This window comes from Larimichthys crocea, chromosome XVII, assembly GCF_000972845.2.
Source record: "Larimichthys crocea isolate SSNF chromosome XVII, L_crocea_2.0, whole genome shotgun sequence".
In the NCBI taxonomy this organism is placed as follows: domain Eukaryota; kingdom Metazoa; phylum Chordata; class Actinopteri; family Sciaenidae; genus Larimichthys; species Larimichthys crocea.
Window position 1 is genome coordinate 11,076,108 of NC_040027.1, and position 20,073 is coordinate 11,096,180.

The window sequence follows — 20,073 nt, forward strand, 5'->3', positions numbered from 1 at the left end:
TTTTCACATGGTGTGGGTACAGTTTTATAGAAGAGAAGATCATTGTAGTTTGTTCCCTACCAGTGGCTGTTCACCGTCCCTTCTCCTCCGTCAGGCCCATCATGAGGTCAACGCACACACACGATTGGCTGTTGTAGTGCATTCCCCAATTGCGGAAAAAGTTGAGCAAATATTCCTGAACAATGTTGTACTTTTTTTTTTTTTTTTAATAGAATCATCTGTGTCCTGTCCACACTGCAACAACACAATGGTCTCATAGAAATGAATAAGAAAGCTGCATTTTTTATGTCGGTCTGAACACAGCTTTTGATCTAGAGACAGTGTGAACTTTCATTTTCTTAAAATTACCCTCTCTATATTAATACCCGAGCAACCTGAGCTCATTTATTGTTCCGTTCTACTCACTGTAAGTTGCTCTAGACAAGTGTCGGCTTAATGCCCAAGATGTAAATGCATGTGATGTCCTTTTTTTATTTTTTTTATTTTACTGTCTTTTCCATCTCCCTCCCTCCCTCCCTCTCGCTTTCTTTCTTGCTTCTTTTGCTCATTCTCTCAGTCTCTTGGTAAATGTGCTGACTCCTCCTGGTTTTGGCCCAGCAGAGAGCTCTCTAATAGGCCCCAGAGACATCCTAGCATTCCTTAAATCAAGTGGAAAATTGTTAACTTGGTGTGGGATAAAGATGTTCTGTCCACTTTAGCTTTTTCCTCCCATTTCCCAGCTTGCCGTCTCTCTCTTTCTTTCTCTCTCTCTTCCTCTCTCTCTGTCTTTTTATGAAAATGAGGATGTATGGAGCTGTAGAGAGTGGACTTAGCTTTTACAGTCAATTTCTCCTTCACTTTCCGTTTCTTACACTGAAAGTGTTTCAGCTTTGTTAACTCCTGTTGTCCTGTTACACTTACCTCTATACCAGACCTCTGTCAGAGATGGAATATTTATATTCAATATCAAATTTTATATATTACAAAATGTGTTTAGGTTCGCAAACTTACTTGCAGTGTTGTGTAGTTATTATGCATCACATTGGACCGCATGATTATGGCTAAAAAGGTTATCATAATCACTTCACCCAAGACTGAGATCACAGTTGTCATCCACTGCTACACACGTATCTTTGAAAGGATGCACTCAAACATTTTAATTCAAATCGCTGAAATCAGAAAACAGTCAAACATAAAAACGGTTTTATTAAAAATTAACTCAAAATGAATTGTCAAAATAGCTGGGATGTAAAAGTGTTTGATACTAATAATATGAACACCATACCAGCCTGGAATTTAAATAAACTGTATCCTTCCATAGACACATAGATTGAATTGTGCTGAAAAATATTAGCAGAAAGTTAATAAACAACTGTGATAATTTATTAATCGTTCATTCTCTGTTCCGATTTCGCAAACATCCAATGGTTTTAACAACACTCGTGAAAAATGGGAGGAAAAACAAAAGTGTCATTTATTCTGACCTGTCCAAGGCACACCGCTGTCTGATCAGCACCTTGATGCTGTCGATGGATTATCTTGGAAAAGCAAGAGGACATCTTAGATCTTTGACTTAAACTCATGAAAAAGAAAACATTAAGTTTCTGTTTCTGCTGAGTGTAATTTGAGTTTTTGACCATGTGAAATTTTGACTTTCACTTTTTTTTTTACTAAACTAATAAATGGGGGGAACAATAAGAGGTTGTGAGGTTTCAGCCTTAATCATCACTTTCAATTCACAAAACTACACAAGAAGAGAAAATGTTCTACAACACAGTTACAACAATAAATGATAAATGTTTACGTGCTTCTCAGCCCTATCAGGACCTGGCCCGGACCTGACTGGGACCTGGTTCAGTAGTCATGTCAGATACCAAATATAAAACGATGAACATCACTGACACCAGCAGCAGACCTGATTTGTTGAGCGAAATGTGGTGTCAAAACCGCAGCCCTATAAGATGATCCAGAGAAACATTTGACAGCGAGCTGACCCTGGGCTGCCCTGGCACCTCAGGGTGCAGGAACATGGGTGTGAGGGCAGTGAGAGCGCCTCTGTTGGCAGGGAGTCAAGGCTGTTGGCCTCCAGAGAGAGTTGACCATAGCGACTTGGAAAATCGATCTCAAGATCCCTCTCCCTTCCACGCATGCACACACACACATCCCCCGATGCACACTCTATTTCTGGACCAATCTGCTTCCCAGTCCCGCACTCCTCACCCCTCCACACACACAGACGCACACAGACGCGCACTCCTCACAGCCTGTACCCCAGAGTGAATATAATTAGCTTTTCTGACAGGTGGGAGGGATCGGATCTCGTGGAGAATGAAGCTACCAATTTACACCCGTATTACACTGTCATACACACTCAGTTGCAAACATGCATGTGAAAGCTCTCCTCTCTCATGCACAATGCTTCCCAGAATGACCCTATCCGTGAACCACTTGCTCAACTTGCATGTTAAAGGAGAAGAGTGACGGAAAGAGTATCTGTCAGAAGTGTAACTCAGAAAAGAGTGGATGGAATAACGAAACAAGATATCAAGTACCTAATCAAGATAAATCATCTCTGTGCTCATGTGAAAGTCCTTAACCTTCTGTGGTCAGATAAATAAAGTTTTTCCTCTTTTAGGGAATATTTAAAAAAGAGCATTTTCTACTCTGGATCTTCAAGGAAGAGTTTAAACAGGTTTAGATCTGTGACTTTAGAGGATGTGAAAGACATTAAACTCTAACCGTGTCATCTTGAAACTAAATTTTCTTGTTATGAGGGAACACCGTTTTCTTCTTTATCTACACCTGGTTCCATAGCAGCCATAGAGCCTGTGTAGGACCATGAAGAGCAGTGAGTGACTTCCATAATACAGGATCAGTGACTACGCCATCATGGATTCAAAGCATCATCCAGCTTGATCAAAATATGAACCCGTTATTCTGCCAGGCAAAGTAGACATTGTTCAATATACTTTTTCTTTCTGTGCTCAGGAGTTTCATTATGATTGCTGCTCTTTACACCCGATCATGGAACTCTGAATTAAAGTGGTTAATGAATAGCAGCCACACACATTTTTACTGTTTGAGTCAACCACCAGTAATACCTCACTAACTTGGGTGACACACTTGGTAATTTTTTAAGCTGTGACTTTAGTGATGTTCAGTTCTCAGACCTGTTTATTTTCACTCGCTTCTTCTTTATATTAAATGTTTCATTTTGTTACTTCCCAATTAAAACTGTCAGACCTGGATGAGCTGAGACTTTGTATGGGGAATACCTCTTGCACATGGTTTCATAATACATATAACGCAGGGTATCTGGTCTTTCTCCGTCATCTCTGTCACAATCAAATAAAGGAAAAATGCCAAAAATAATAGGTCTTGCCAAAAAGTACATTAAATCCACACATTTAAATTTGTAATAGTATCAGTGGTCTTAAATTTCTTCCTGTCTCTCCTTGTTTCTCACCACCAGTGTAAGAAGAAACACACTCTTGTGTGTCCAGACTTCTCTAAGACGGGAACCTGCCCTCGAGGAGCCCGCTGCAAGTTGCAGCACCGCCAACGAGCCAAACGAAGCACCAGCAACACCTCCACCACCACCACGGCCAAGAGACCCCGAACCAAGGAGTCCTCCAAGAGGTCACGTACCTCTAATCAACAAGAGTCAGTCATCTGAATTCATTGCGTTGAATTGAATGCCATGTTTAATGTTTTTTTTTCTTTCTTTTTCTAGGCCCCAACTTTCTGTCGTCATCCCGCAGGACTCTCAGGCTGCTCCAGGGACGCCCACCAAAGGTTCTCTTGCACTGCCATCCTTCATCTCCCTCTCCAGCTCTCCTGAGGAGGCAGACGCACCGGACACACGGCTGGCTGAGACTTCACGGGTTAAAGGTATGAAACTATGCTACCCAACAAACCTAGAGACCCACAGTGTAAAGAAAAGTGAACTAAACTGGGCCACATATGATTGAAAAGACCGTTTTTAGATGTCAACAGAATTTCAGTGACTATCTGAATTTGCATACTTATGACCTGATTCATGCTGCTGAAACAGCTGTTTAAAACTTTGGAGGACTACAGAACTTTTCTAGCAGACTGAGTTTAGTTTTAACTAGCATGTCTTTTCATGTAGATCACCTACAACCTACACCTAACCTACCCTAACCTTAAGTCTCAACTGTGTCCCACCCAAACAAAACATAGGTTCTTTTTTAGGACCTTGTATACCTATTGATTGATCTTTACACCCCTTTTACATTATGTATATTTATTAAATTTTACAGACTTCCTATCTCAACTTGAAGCCTCTGTATATACACTGGTTGTTTGCACACTTGTTTTCTGTTCATGAGGGATTATAAATAAGCAGTTTAGACAATCTGATTAAATCTGGGGTTTGTTTACGTTCCCCTTTCATCCCTTCCTGGACTTCACATCTCCACATTTGGTATGTAAATGTTTAAAATGGAATTATAGGAAAATCTGGGGAAAATACATCCAGGTTATCAGATGAAATATAATGTTCCTTAAGAGGACTGACTGCTTTACTTGGAGTAAAGGTGCTGACTGTCAGACATATTGTCCAGAGATGTTTTGTGGAAGGATCATGTTTGTCATGAAAACCGGGCTCAGGCCTGAGTTCATGGTAAGAGGAGTGGTGATTTGTCTGAGCTGCAGACAGATAATGATGATCAGAGCTGGGCTGTGGAGTGAGCGAGATGATGCTCAGGGGAGGAGTAATAATGCTCAAAGGACAGAGGTAATAATATTTAGGTTTCGGGCTGGACGGAGCCACAGCTGAGCTCCCTGTTGACAGACTTGACAGATAGAGGATTAGGAGAGAGGCTGCATTTCCCCTTCAACCTCCTCCCCCATCCTCCTCTCGCCAGGCTTGACCATCCACCTGCCCCTGCCTGCTGGACACACACACATGCAGGCTGACACTGCAAAACAACATTTAGACCCTCTCACCTGTGTTCAACAGTTTTACCACACACCACATTCCATTTTCCTTTTTTTTTTTCTTTCTTGACCTCATTTTTAAATATAAACTAAACATTTTGTATTTTAATGTCTATTTCACGTGACACTTCAATACCAACTGCCTAAAAAGATGTTGGTAGTTCTTTTTCTCGTTCCTTGAAATGGGTGAAATCTTGTCCTCAAAAAATGTCCTTAAATAAGGGTGTGTCTTTAAGTGTACTCCAGGGATCAGGGTTTCTTTAGAATCACGTCATGTTGGCTTAAGGGATGACTGAAGTGTTTTCATTGACGGACAAAATGGAAAAGTCCCAAGAGACTGCAACTGCTGAGAGACAACGTATTTGTATCTGCTGCATCTGCTTTGGTGGAAAAGCTAGACACGGGTCATAAAATCCATCTTAACTTCTTATTCCCACAGGATCTGTAGTTAGTCATTGCTGCTTTTTTTTTTTGTTTGCTAATGACTTGTTCCAGTCAGTCATAGTAATGGTTTTCAAGACTGTATCCCCTCATTTTGTTAAATATTACAATAATATCCTATAGTTCATAATTAACTTTAACAGAGATAAGATTTCTGAAACCTAATCTGCTTCTAAAATTAAAATCCCCTTTATTTTCATTAATTAATTTGTTTTTTACTTGGAGCCTCACTCACTCTGAACCTGGAGGGGAGCAATCTACCTATGTCTGTGTCTGGTGGAGAGTCTTGGAGTCAGTTTTGGAGGGGCAAATCTGACTGCAGACTGCTCCAGTTCATGCCGGAGGTCCTTGTCAAATGAAACCTCTGAGCTACATCATCTGTAAAGAGCAGCAATGCAATTCTGAGGCCCCAAACCAACTTGTGCCCCTGGCTGTGCCTTGAGATCCTTTTCATGAAAACTAGTGACAAGGTACAACCCTGGTAGAGCTCAGCACCCTCTGGAAAAGTTTTTTGACTTCTCCATACTCCTGTAGTACCCCCAACAAGACTCCACAGACTTCTCTATGTCCACAAATCATGTAGACTGGATGGGTAAACAACCATCTAATAACCGTGCCAGGGTAAAGAGGTGAGTCACTGTACCCTGACCAGAATCGAGTCAGCATTGCTCCTCCTCGATCTGAGGATTCCTTTCCAGCACCCTGGCTTAAGTTTTCCCAGGAGGCTGATCAGTGGGATACCTCGATAATTAGTCCTCGTTTTTAAAAGCAATGGGAACAACCTCCTCAGTCTGCGACTGCACATGCACTATTACCAACACTGTTGTTTAACATTAAGACACGTTGGCCAAGACAGCCCAACAGTGTCCGGATTCAGTTCAGCAACTCAGGGCGAATTTCACCAACAGAGCACCTTGATGCTGAGGAGCTTCTTGACTACCACAAACACCTCTGTGAGGGAGATGGGCGAGTCTTCAAACACATAAGATGTTTGATTGGTTGGGTTTAGGAAGTAACACTAACCCTGTTCAGGGTCAGAAGTTCTTGTCACCTGCTCAACACAGCCTGGGCCAAGCCCTTTTTGACCTCCCGGTACCTCCCAGGGCCTGAACATGGGCCCACTCAGATTCTATGACCCCAAGCCCTCCAAGGATGCACGAGAAATTCTTTCATAGGTTGAAGTTCAGTACCTTGTGGACAGCAGCACTCAACCCAGGGGCTTGTGAGTATCCCCCATTCCCACCCAGTGGCAAAAAAGAAAAAGTCTCTTCTTCTTTTTTTCATTAGGTTAATTATGTAAATACTGAAATCATCTATATACTTAAAATTTACTTAACCGGAGTTGGAACTCAGCATCAGAGTATTTGGAAACATCAGGAATGGAAAAGAAATTAAAAAGTCTGTCGAACTCTCATTTTCCATTCTTCGGTAACCCTCCTTCTCTTTCATGGTTTATATTTAGTCTCCTGCTTGGAAACAAGCATGACCTTTGACATGACCTGAGTCATTTTGACCTCTGACCTTCTCCATTCACATACACACGCCGCCAAAATGTCTAATAATATTGTTGCAGTAAATGTTTTCATAAGTTTCTGTTTGGATGTGTATACGTTCTTAAGCTTGCTGTGAATATCCAGAAAGTATGGCACGATGTTTTGCTCACGTTTAAACTTAGGTGCTTAAGCAGCGGCATCTTCTCTGTCTCCAGGACTGGAAAGAAACGTTTGGAGAAAGGAGAGAAATGTTCAAAACTTTTGAAACTTTCATAAAGGGTTTAAAACTGTTAAATTGATTTAATTGTTTTAATGTTTTTTTTATTTTACGAAGACCAAGCCAAGAGCTGACCGGAACAGGAGGTTTGAGTGGTTGTTAACCAGGAAGAAAATTTGCATGAACAGCATTTGGTTTTAATATCCCATAAAACTGTGAATCACTGAATGCACCCCAGCTCATATACACCTCACCTCAGACAGCTTTACATGAGATGAAACTTACAAAACCACGGCATGTTTGACCTGGAGCGTCTCCATGTCCAACAGATGCAACTGAAGCTTGGGAATGTGGCACCGAGGGTGATGACGAAATAACATACAGGGCACTCCGGCGGCTCGTCATATATAGAAATGCTTACCATATATTTTTACCATGACTTTACTTTTGTGATACCAGATGATCGAATCAGAGATTTTCAGGCTTCCTAATCATCTGGAGATGAATATAAACAGTGGAAAGAACTGCCACTAACAAGCATACTTCCCTTACTTCAAGGAACGATGTTCTCCCCTCATTCTCCTCTACAGTGAAACAAAGTGGACACAGAGCGTTTCACTGTAACACAGAGAGCTTTTTAAAACATTGTTGAGAATTCTTTTGGCACTACACAGTGTGTCTTTGCTCTGTGATGGAGTCATCAATCAACAGGAAACCAAACAATGTTGACAACTGATCAGATATGGAAGTCGCGTGTAAAGCAAAAGTGACAAACCGTGTCTGGTTCCGACTTTTATGATGTGAGGATTTTGTTTTTCTCTGATTTATATCATTATAAATTGTATATTTTTGCATCTTGGCCTGTTTTGTTTGGACAAAACAACAAAGCGAGGTAGCAATTTGACGACGTCACGCTGAACTAAGGGCACATTTCACTATTTTCTGACTCTCTGTTAACGATTAACGGAACCACCCGCCGCCTCCACCCGCTCTGTCCGGTTGGTTTGTGCTCTTAAGTATTACTAATGACACTCTGGTCTTTCGCTAACACACTGCACCGCCCAGAGCCTCATTAAAGGTGGAACTCAGCCAAACAAGCTCCTCTTCACTTTGCATAAATTAGCTCAGATGCAATGTATCACTGCCAGAGTGCGACCTCACACACACACACACGTACGCATACACACTTCCTGTACGCGCACCTTCATTTATCCCTGTTGTCCTGTTCTCTTCCTCATTTACTCATCAGCTGAGATGTCATCACTCAGCATTTCAGCAGGACTCAACACACTGTAGATCATAGTCAGCTACACACGAGCGAGCACACACACCTTGTCTTTTTGTCATTTCATTTCTGACAATATTCGCCTTTTCATTTTCAATTTTAATTTCTCGTCCGCAGAGAAAAAACTGCAGATCAAGCCTCGGCTGTGAGACAGCAGAGACCAGCATCGCCGGAGGTGAAAAACACTCAATGATTTCAGAGCACCAGGTTTGTCCCGACAGGTGTATCTGTGTTTCTTCCCTCTGAATTTCTTCACTCAGGGCCTGAAAGTTTTATCTTTTTATCTATAAATCTGTTTTACATATCGACTTTGGGTCTTTACACTCTTTTTTTTTCCCCATCAGGCTTTGTAAATTTTAAAAAAAGACAAATAAAATATCAACTATTGCCACATGCTGCTTCACAGACTCTTTTTGACATGTGACATCAGTGCTGTGAAAGTGTTTATAAGCCGAGAGCGTGTCTCTGTTTGGGAGCGGCGCTGTCGTCACATGACTCGAGCGTGTTTGTGAGAGTTTTCATTGGGAAGGTGGTGACAGAAGCAGCAGTGCTCCTCACTTTAAAGCCCGGGGACAAGACACATGAGTGGACAGTGACTTCATCCTCACCATGCTGTGACTGCGTCTGTGTGACTGTGTGTGATTTGAGAGAATGCATGCCGACACACACACGCACACATTATAATGTTTTCTTTTGCTCTGAATTAAAACTACCGAAGTTTGAAGTCGTGCGGCACGTTTAAAAAACGTTTTTCTCTTCTTCTGTTTACAGGAAATAAAATATTACCTTCTGACATTACAGCAGCACGTTCTGGACGTGATTTGAAGCAAAATTACGTAAGACGTGGTCGTTTTTGCATTTTGGTAACCCCCCAAGAGTGAAATTGCCTGTGGTAAATATGGACAGCTGTACAAGTGTAGTTGTTATGATTTATATTACTTGTAATCAAAAACTAGTGAGTTAAAAACTTTACTATCACTGCCAAACATGGAGCTCCTCTGAGGACATCAGGAGGAAAACCAGAAAACATTTTCTCCATAAAACATGATCCAGTTTCAGCAGCATCAGTAAATTAGTTGGTGGTGTGTGACTTCTCCCTCATACTTCTCCCGACCGGGACCCCAAAGTTATAAAGTTATACTTACGATTGTGATTATGATTATGAAAATGATTGTGAAGCTGTTCGAAATGTTAGGTAATGTTTCGTTTCAATTACCAGAGTGACTACCAGTGCGTTAGTTGAAAGACAGAAGATATTTGCGGTGACAGTTATTACTGGAGTGGGTTAACACTTTTAGTTTGAGTACATGGGAAAACACCAATTTTTATGTTTTATATTTTAGAAAATAAAACATTTTTTCAGGTGGGTGGAGGAGCTCACTTCTTAGTTGTTCTCTGCACTTTCTTTGACTTTACTATTTTCCCACCTCTTTATTTCTCTTCACGTCTGTTTGCATGCGAGTCGGACAGAGCGGATGTTGCGATAGGAAACTCCTCCACTGCTCTGCAGGCCACAGACGTCTAATTAAACTATTAATACACTGTGTGTGTAAGTGAGATTGTGTTTGTGTGCGAGTGCAGAGCGTCATATTTTTCAGCATACCTAACTGAGGCGTTGTCATGGTGACAAACAAGTAGAGTGACACTCTGGGAAGCAGCATAACATCAATACACAGGAGGTCACAAACCCACAAACATGAATAAGGTAAGTCCTCCAGCATGAGAATAACTGTGATGTTGATTTCTCAGCATCACGTTCACGCTCCCACACTGAAAACAGTTCATCCACGTTAAGGGTTAAAGGTGAAATCTTAAAACAATGTAAGAAAGTTGAATCTCTTTCATACACAAACTTTTCAATAACTGAGTGTTTCTACTTTATGAACAGAAGTTTTAAAACAAATTGTGTTTTTTTAGAGGACGTTGCATGATGGAATATTTCTTGATGAACAGCAGTTCATCTGCACTGGAGCGTTTCACCATATACAGCCATTGAAGACACAACTTAAGGAATCTTCACATCTGATATTTGTCTATAAATAGTTCTGCCGTTATAACTCCCCCTAAAACCACATTTCTCTTTGTCAACAGTTAATTACTGAGCGTTAGAGCTTCCAGGCTACATGATAAGCTGTGATACTCCTGTCCTGATTAAATGGACAGACGAGATGAGATTGATGTCTTACTCAGGAAAAAAAGCTTCTGGGGTCACCTCAACAGATCATTGGTTTCCATCTCACTTGCAAACTGGACCCCACCCAACTTGGAATTAAGATCTGATGATCCCCATAAATTATTTGGCATTTTGTTTTTAGGCCGGATGTTCTTTCTGGTGAAGTCCTCCACGTGTCACATCCAGGTTTAGAGCCAGCAATTAGAAATGTACTTGGCTTGTTCACGCCTAGTGACTTTGGAGTAATCAGGGGTTCAGTGTCTTGACCCAAGGACACTTCGACACATGGACAGATGGAGGTTTGGATCGAACCTTAGACACTGGATGGCGATGAAATGTTGAGGTAGCGCCCCATCTTGCAATGCTGATTTTGACGATAAAAAATATTATACATGCAATATTATGAACCCAAACTCAAGCAAGAGAGAGAGATCAGTCGGTCGATGGTTGTGCAGTAACTTGTAAAACTTAAGTTCATGTACATTTTGTCACATACTGCCAGTTTAACTCTGTCGAATACATTTTGTCAGGATGGATATTTGAATTGTGTGCGCGCAACTCGATTTTCTCTCAGATGTATTGACAGCAGCGAGCGGAGATGGAGAGCTCGACATGTTTCTCAGAAAAGGCAGGAGACAGGGAGCCATCACTCTTCTTCTTCTCACCACACGTTTTTTTCCCCCCTTCCTCCTCCTCCTCCTCCTCACCCACGTTGCTCCTCTCCTGCGCTGAAGCCGTAAGTGCCTTAGACAGATGTCTGCTGCCTCTTGTCTAAAACCCTCAACGCGAGCTGCTGAGCTCGGCAAACTCTAATTAAGATCAATATTTCAATTTTTAGTAAAAGCGCACGAGATGGAGTGAAGACAGAGGGAGAGAAATCATCTGTCCACGAAGACTCGGAGAGACAAAAAGAAAGGTCAACTGTGATTCTTCATTGTGTGTGTGTGTCTATGTACGTGTGTGTGGTACATGTGTTCAGATTCTCTTCTTCCTCTGAAGTTTCGCCTTTTGAACTTCACTTCTTTTGAAGGATGATTCCAGTTCATTGTAACTTGATAATGTTGTTGTAATTTAGGGTTGGCTGTCATTGCTAGGATGGATGGATGTTGCTGGGCTGCCCATGCACCAAAACAGAAGCACGCCCAACAGGTCACAACAGACACATATATAACAAGACCATTAAAATAATCAATATATCTGAAACAAAACCTTAAAAGAGATCTAAAACCCATCCAATATGACTCTTTCAGCACGTTAATCTGCTAAAAACAATGCAGTGATATGAACGTGGCTGACTAAACTTTCTCTCCTGAAGGACCAAAACTGAAACTTAATGGTGGACGAAGGCCACACAAGTTCCCTGAGCAAAGTGTCTCTCTGCCCGCCGTGCTCAGAGGTTTGAAGAATATATTTTTACCTTTGAACAGCATAAACAGCCGTTTATATTATAGTTTAAGTTCACTTCGTGCAGCCGTGTCCTGAAACAATCCTAATCAGTCTCTTTGGATTTCTGTTTTCTGAGGAAAAACAACCCAGATTTTGCCTTTTCTGACCCAACCATTGTAACGAATGATTACACCAACACCAACTCACGACTGAAATCTTGGGATGTGGGGACATCCCCAAAAAGACAGCGTTTGAGGGCCAGAGATATTCCTGAATTTTCAATTTCATCTCTTTATCTTCTGCACTGTGTTCTTAACCCACATCAGTCCAGAATGGTGGCAGCCCAACAGGATTTCTCCTGATATCTTAACACAGAGAAGAGTATCTGTACTTTTAAGTTCAGAGCCACGGTTCACCTCAAGTCCACCTCTCTCTGCACCTCCAGCTCTCTCCAGTTTACGGCCCATGTTTTCCCTCAACTCTCCATCCATCATCTGATCCAAGTTTAGTAGTTTTCCTCCTTTTCTTTCCCCCCTTTGAGTGGACCGCAGTATAAATGACCACCTCTTTTTGATGACTGACCTCTTGTGTTTCTGCGTTCTCGCAGTTTTGGCGGTCACCACCTACGAATCGCCCAGTTTGTATGTTGGTGGACACAGTCATCATGTTCTGTTTGTCCGGTCTTTGAAGGTTTCTCGTAGTCTTGGGGTCTGTCCAATGTCACCCTGTTCCCAGATCTCAGCAATTACTTTGGCGCGTACAGTGTTACCACCTAAAGAAACGCTACTCCGAACTACTGCCGCTTTAGACTGAAAACCTTTTATCACTCTGGTGAACAAACATGCTTTCTATACAAGCGAGGCCTCCTACATGCGGTGAAACTCCTGATTTCTAAAGTAAGCCTCCCTATAAACTTCACCGTCTGTGCACATGCTTATGTCACATCCCTGCACAATTAAAGCTGAATCCTCCACAGCAGCATTAGTGGCTTAGCGGCAGTGACAAAAAAACCTCCAGGCCTCAGATAACCCTGAGCCACCTCCCTGAAGCCGGTCCTTTTGGTCTGGTTGTCGGCTACCTTGGCTCAAAGCTCGCCGCCGTCGATCCTCCACCTTGCTGATGTCCGTTTTGCTTAAATCGGAAGAACTGCACTTACAGCGAAGTCCCAATATGCAAAGGCACAATGAAAACCCTGACTTCAAAAATTTATGTCTCAAGCCCTCGGCCGCAGACGCTCCCCTTCCCCTGACAATGAATGGACCACAGCAGATCTCCTTAAATGTGCCATTTCAATGCAGACTGCTTAGCTTGGCGTTTGTGGGCCAGCTCCTGCTTATTTGATAAAAAAGCCCTCTCCTAATGACACCTAAACTTAAAATACCTTGATATGATTTCCGTCCCTTCATCTCACACTCTTCTTTTCATCCTCGCCAGCAGATTTGAGGCAGGGGGTGGGGTGGTGGGGGGGGCGTATTTCATGGCCATTTCCGACTGGAAGTTAAGCTCAGCAGCTGTGCAAGGTTTTCCTGTTCACATCTGACCAACTTAAACTTACTGCCACCTGTTTTTTCCCCCGCAGATAGGCACTTTATCCCGCAGATATATCACTCACATATCGGTGGGTAGATGGGACTCAGGGGGGGCGTCCGCTGCTGAAAAGGCTAAACGGGTCAGGTGCAGCAGTGTCCCATGATACTATCGACATCCTGCTTCCCTCTGATCCCCCCTCCTCCTCCTCCCTGAACGCTTTCCTCTTCAGGAGGAAAAAAAAAAAAGACATATGTGTCCAGAATGGAGACGCACGCGGCGGGGCTTAATTATCCGTCAATCCGCGGAGATGAGACGGGATGCAATTTGTGGTTAATTGCGAATGAAAACCCCGCAGACCACCGCCAAGATTATCCAATCATACTTAACCCGCGCGCAGCCACAGCGCGGCCTCCTCGCGGAAATGCGGATTGATTTTTGGCACAGGGGGCGCGCGGCCTTAAATCGATCAGTATTGATAGATTTGGTAGTTTGTGGTGTCAGAAGCCTCCTCGGGCTTCCTCTGAGAGACCTAAGCGAGTAAAGTAGATACAATAAGCTGTTTTTAATAAAGCTAATAAGGACAGAACGTGTTTTTTTTAAAGAATAATCAACAAGAGTTCTGCTTTATGGCCAGACAGTTTTTATTCATATTCTGTAAAACTTAATCTTTAGGTCAGTTACACACACATGTCCATCCCTCGTTACAGGTGACCCATGCTGTAAGAAACTAGAATGAATCTTTAATAACACCGAATTGTGTTGAAATTTAAAACTTTATGCAGACATGGATGACAATTCCTTTAAGTTCTTAAAAATAAAAATGGAGTTCCTAATGAGGAGGATGTTGTGATGTGATGGAAAGCTCCAGAAAAGCTGCCGAATTCATTGATATGGATAATAACACACACACAGGTGATAACCCTGCTGTGCGTTTGTCCTCCTCCTGTGCGTAAAGTTGGAGTTCATTCCAAATAGTTCCCTTTTTATTGGACTGAATGTGTAAATCTGATCGCAGCAACTCGTCTGGATTGATGTGAAATGTTTCCTCACAGAAACTAAATGTTGTTTGAGTTCATAGAGTTGCAATGCAAGTGAAGCTGGGCCATTAACAGTCAGGCATCTCTGAGTATTGTGCTGATTAGAAATTTAAACATTTAAAGGTCTCATGTTACGACACATATACATCATGATAAATGCTCCGAGAGTTTCACATACAATCACCATGAAGTGTTAAATTGATCAAGTCACCGCCTGATGTCATTCTCTCCTCCTGTGACATCCAAACTCATGCTGACAGCCTTCTGTTACATAACTGACGCACACTTTGGAGACGGTGAAAAACTGTTTCTCTGTTCCGAGTAAACATTTTTTCTCTGAGAAACTGCCGGAGCTCTCATCTTACTCGGCGCTCCGCCGTGCAGTAGCATCTGCTCGGTCACTAGAGGGGGGGATCTGCTGCACCTGTTCTCCCTAGCACGGGCTCCGCATCACTTCGGCTCCGCTCGGCTCTCCTCGGCCAAGAGTGGAGGCTTTTCTGCTATAGGAGAATGCAAATACACCGCTGTGGTCTCCTCCCATTGGCCCGTCACACCTCTGTGTGGGAGGGTCGAAGGGGCCACGCTGTCTTTATAAGAGCAGATTGCCTTCCAGCGGCTCAGTGACACTGCGTGGTTGCACCGTGAAGCTTGTAGAAACAGTTTGAGGGCCGATAGAGAGAAAAAAAACCAACTGGAATTTATCACCTCTTGCATAATAACACACAGTCAACACGTAAGGTCAACAGCGCGCCCCTGTGAGGGGGGACAGGACCGTGGGGACCGAAGCTGTCAGTAATCCGCTGGACTGACCACAACAAGGGGACCAGACTGTCCTGACCCTCCGTGTAGGAGCACTACCTGCAGTTTGATCTCACGTGCATGTGAACTTTGAAAACTTCTGCACGTGCCATTCCATTCCATTTTGTTTTTTTGGATTCCCGGGACTTTTTACTTTAATTTTATATTTTTGGCACACATTTTACGCACGCTTGCTGCTGCGTCCTGTGACTGTCACACACAGCCTCATCTGATTTGTGTGTAGAAACTTTCGAACCGGGCCATGCTGCAGTGACTTCAGCCCCCGCCGCTTTGCTTTTGGGACTTCATGATCAAGTTGTAAACAGGAGGAGGAGGAGGAGGAGGAGGAGGAGGAGGCGAAGAAGGATGCTTGGAAAATATTTATAACGCACGCACCGAACGGAGGAGACGAAAAATCTTTTTCGTGTCACTTGATCGAGCAGAACCGAGGACTGTAAATCAAACGGAGGCAAGTGGGCTGCAGAGGTGAAGCGAGGACAAGACAGGTTGGTGTTTCCAAATTCACCGGGCTCGAGTTTCAGCCGCCCCGGGGGCTCCTGGTATTAAAGCGTGCATTTGACCTGGGATAAGTTGTCAACAAGAGCAGCGAGCAGGGGGAAACTGGCAGGTGTACAAGTTCATTTACATGCATACGTATATTCACGCCACTATATATAGAAGTTGTCTTAGGGACAAGCAGCCTTAAAAAGTTTCTCCACCCACCCACCGGCCCTGCAGCAGCTCTACGCACCAGGCGTGTGTCTATATATATATACACACCATCCAGGCTTTTATTCCTCTTCGCAATCTGTATCCGAGAGGGCTGCCCGCCGTCGGTTTGGCTGTGAGGGCAGGAGTCGTCGCATGGACTGAAATGGCCACCGACCTCGCCATGAGCGCAGAGCTGCCCAACAGCCCTCTGGCCATTGAGTACGTAAACGACTTTGACCTGATGAAGTTTGAGGTGAAGAAGGAGCCGCCGGAGGCCGACCGCTACTGCCACCGCCTACCGTCGGGCTCTCTGTCCTCCACCCCGATCAGCACACCCTGCTCCTCCGTGCCTTCCTCGCCGAGCTTTTGCGCCCCGAGCCCGGGCGCGCAGCCCAACCAGAGCCTCACCAGCGGGGTCAACAGCAGCAGCGGCAGCAGCAACAACAGCAGCGGCAACAACAATCACAGCAACGCGGGCAAACCTCAGCTGGAGGACCTGTACTGGATCCCCAGCTACCAGCACCACATCAACCCCGAGGCGCTCAATCTGACCCCGGAGGACGCGGTGGAGGCCCTCATCGGTAACGCGCACCACCACCATCACCACCACCAGGCCTACGAGGGCTTCCGCGGGCAGCAGTACGTCGGCGAGGATCTGTCCACGGCCTCGGCGGGCCATCATCACCAGGGCCATCACCACCACCATCACCACCACCACGGCCACCACGCCCGCCTGGAGGACCGCTTCTCGGACGAGCAGCTAGTCAGCATGACGGTGCGCGAGCTGAACAGGCAGCTGCGGGGCTTCAGCAAAGAGGAGGTGATCCGCCTGAAGCAGAAGAGACGCACCCTGAAGAACCGCGGCTACGCGCAGTCCTGCCGCTTCAAACGCGTCCAGCAGAGGCACATGCTGGAGACCGAGAAGTGCACCCTGCAGAGCCAAGTGGAGCAGCTGAAGCAGGACGTGGCGCGCCTCGCCAAGGAGAGGGATCTTTACAAGGAGAAGTATGAGAAGCTGGCCAGCCGGACCTACAATGCCGGTGGACCCGCGAACACGAGAGATCCGTCCGGGAAACAGGCCAACAGCGAGTTCTTCATGTGAGAGACTGATGATTTGTAGCATAGACTCTGAATTACAGCCCCAAACATCCTCCTTACATTAATTTATATTTTTCTGCGTTTGTGTTTTGTTTACAGTTATTCCCTCCACAGAAAGACTTTGATAACTCGAACAAACACGCGAGCATTAGATGCATCCTGAGTCTTAAAGATGTTTTTGGTTAAACTTCTGTAAACTCAGCTCAAACCTGTCAGGTGCGCACATGGGATCATGGGATCACTTTAGCCTGTAGACTTTTCTCTGGTGCAGCAGAACCTGGTCAGAAGTCTTATTGAACCGGTCTGACATGTAACGTGACTGTCTTAATTCAGAGATGATTTTTGTCTTAAAGCTGATCGAAAGAATGATTTTTTTTTTTTTAAAGAAGGAAAAAATCCGATTGGACTGAAATAGAAGCAGAAAAAGCAATACACCGCCTCTCCTTCGTGGCTCCATGAAAGCTCTGCAGACTGTTTGTGTGTGATGGAGAGGCGGTCTGTGATGCAGAGAAGAGACCTTTCAACGAAATAATACTAATAAATATTGCAAGTCTATAGTTTCCCGTCCCTATTTGCAACCCTGCATGCAGGACATGTATGGTAACCTCCAGTCATCTTCCCAGAATCCTTCCACATGTTATGGAAAGCATGGCCCACGGTTCTCTCCTCCTTCTTAACGCTTCTCCTCCTTTCCCCTCCATCCATCCATCCTTTTCACCCCCTTCCTCCTCCGCCATCAGTAAGGCCTGGGTATGCAAAAAAAAAAACAAAACACAAAAATGTCTCCCCTCCAACCTCCTTTCTCAATAAACCCCCCATCCCATCCCTCGGAGAGGTGCAAGGACTGCGGACAAAAATGCAACTGCGAAACATGGATGCGTCTTTAACTGCTATTTTCAATCAATTTTTCTATTGTTTTAAAAAAGAGGAAAAAAAACGACAAAAAGAGATTAACTGAGCCAGATTTTAGACTGTATTTATTTCCACCTGTACATAACGTGTAGAGAAAAACAGTTACCTGTGTTATTTTACCTTTTTTTGTTTTGTTTTGTTGTTGTTGTTGTTGTTTTCTCTTTTTAAAGAAAACCTGCTTTTGTTGCTTGGATTATTCGAAATGTCTTAATACAAAAAAAAAAATGTTTGTATGTTACAGCATGCAAATCGTCTATGGTATCCTCCTCCTACTGAACATGTGTAATGTCAAAGGCAAGCCTATACTGCACTAAGAAGAGATCAAACTGGACAAACGTTTTGTTTTCTACTAATAGGACCTTTGATCTGTTACTAAAAAAAAAAAACCCTGGATGTAAATTAGATGAGGTGGAAGCCTCATTCATTAGATGGACATGGACTGCGTTCGCTGCTAAAACTCTATGCACCAACCTGATGATTAAAATGACTTAGTTTAACGGTTCTTTCTTTCTGTTGTTTGTTTTTTTACTTTGGATATTCGTAGACGAACATTTCAAGGGCCTGTGCTGGTTTTACTCGGCAGCCCGGTGTCTTAATGAGATCTTGTGTCTGATAGGAGGATGCTTGATTGTTTTTTTGTTTTTTTTCTGTTGTTGTTTTTCTTGGAAAAAGAGGAGACTTTGCCTGGTGGTAGAGCTTTACTGTTCTCGGAGTTAACTCGATGCATTATTCTTCTGTCAACAAAAGAAATCCCTGGTTCGTGTGTTTTTCTGCTGCCTAGATATATGTGCAATATTGTGCAGAAGTGAAGCGATGCTCGGTCTTTACCTGTTGAACGGCGAAAACTTGCAGGGGAAGAGACTTTGAATTATGTCACGTTTCGATCCGAATGCCACAGAAAAACAAAAAAAAAGTGAGGTGAATATTTTTTAACGCCCCCCTACCCACCCCAGAAAAGTCCGATCTTTTATGTGAGCCAAAAAGAACAAAAACACAAATTTAATCTCATAAATTAAAAACAATTAGGCACCAACAATTTTTACACTCTCTTTGTTTTAATCCGATATTTCCGAGGAGGTTTATATCCTCGAATTTTAGTAATATTTCCTAAAGCGAGTGGAGCTTGAAAATAAAATTTGATTTTAAACGACTGCGAATAAATCAATAATATATATATATTAAAAAAAAGGAAAGTCGACTTCTGCACAGTGCTGTTAATGTATATCTGTACATATAATTTCTATATTTATTCAATGAACGTGTCCTAACGTGTCAACAAGTGAAAAACCTACAAAGTGGAACGTTGTTGAGAATCTTGTTTTCATAATGTTTAATAAAAAGTTCTGTCCCAAATCTGTCAGACTGCTGCTGCCGTCATTGATACAGAGAAAGAAAAAGAAAAAAGGTTTTATTTTGAAAAAACACCTAAATTATTAAAACTTTGTGTTTCTGTCAGGAAATCCTAAATTTAGGACACATTTCTTATTTTAGGCCGTTTGAGTTTCCTCTCAGATTTATGAATGTGGTTAAAAAAAACATCAACAGAAATCTCGTTAAATAGATTTAAAAATCATTTCATTAATGATTATTAAAGGATAAATGTTCATATTTGTGAAGGAGAAATCTGAAATATGTTTGACGCAGTTACTCGAGCATCCATCAGACATTCAGATAAAATGATTTAAATGTTAAAATATAAAATACTAATAATATAATATCATAATAAATCTAGCAAATTTATTTCATTAAATTATCTAATTAATCAAACAGACATCCTAATATTGACGGTGACTATTTTTGTCTTTGTTATTATTAAAGGAGGCATATTAATATGAGGCATTTTTTAATAATCAGTTGATGTTTAATGTTTCTTCATTTATGACTTGAACTCAAACTGCAGTTTGTTTGGGTTTTTAAACCGGACTGATCCGGTCTGGACTGCAGGACGCTGCTCTGATGTCCGTGAACATCTCACCACAGATCACCACATCTGTGTATGAGAAGCATCACCGGAGGCGGACACAGCCCTCCTCAGCTCCTCTGCCCTCGGC

General features: G+C 43.0%; 2 protein-coding genes across 3 annotated transcripts in view; both read left to right on the plus strand.

Moving 5' to 3' along the window:
• zc3h3 (zinc finger CCCH-type containing 3) overlaps nt 1-8,734 on the plus strand; it is a 60,832-nt gene extending 52,098 nt beyond the window's left edge. The window contains exons 10-13 of one of the 2 annotated variants that reach the window (XR_002042827.2): nt 3,452-3,618; nt 3,713-3,870; nt 8,495-8,584; nt 8,722-8,734. Coding sequence is in view for 1 of the 2 variants with exons in the window: in XM_010749793.3 (XP_010748095.3) it covers nt 3,452-3,618; nt 3,713-3,870; nt 8,495-8,526 (357 nt within the window). In the remaining variant the exon portion in view is untranslated. The other variant, XM_010749793.3, reaches the window with a different exon arrangement.
• A 5,500-nt stretch (nt 8,735-14,234) lies between these two features.
• On the plus strand, nt 14,235-19,375 carry mafaa (MAF bZIP transcription factor Aa). Its single transcript, XM_010749792.3, has one exon. The coding sequence runs from the start codon at nt 16,176-16,178 to the stop codon at nt 17,112-17,114; it is 939 nt and encodes a 312-aa protein (XP_010748094.1). The 5' UTR covers nt 14,235-16,175; the 3' UTR covers nt 17,115-19,375.
• Nucleotides 19,376-20,073: the final 698 nt, after the last annotated feature.

Coding starts and splice junctions, on each gene's coding strand:
- mafaa (XM_010749792.3), top strand. CDS start 16,176: ATGGCCACCGACCTCGCCATGAGCGCAGAGCTGCCCAACAGCCCTCTG.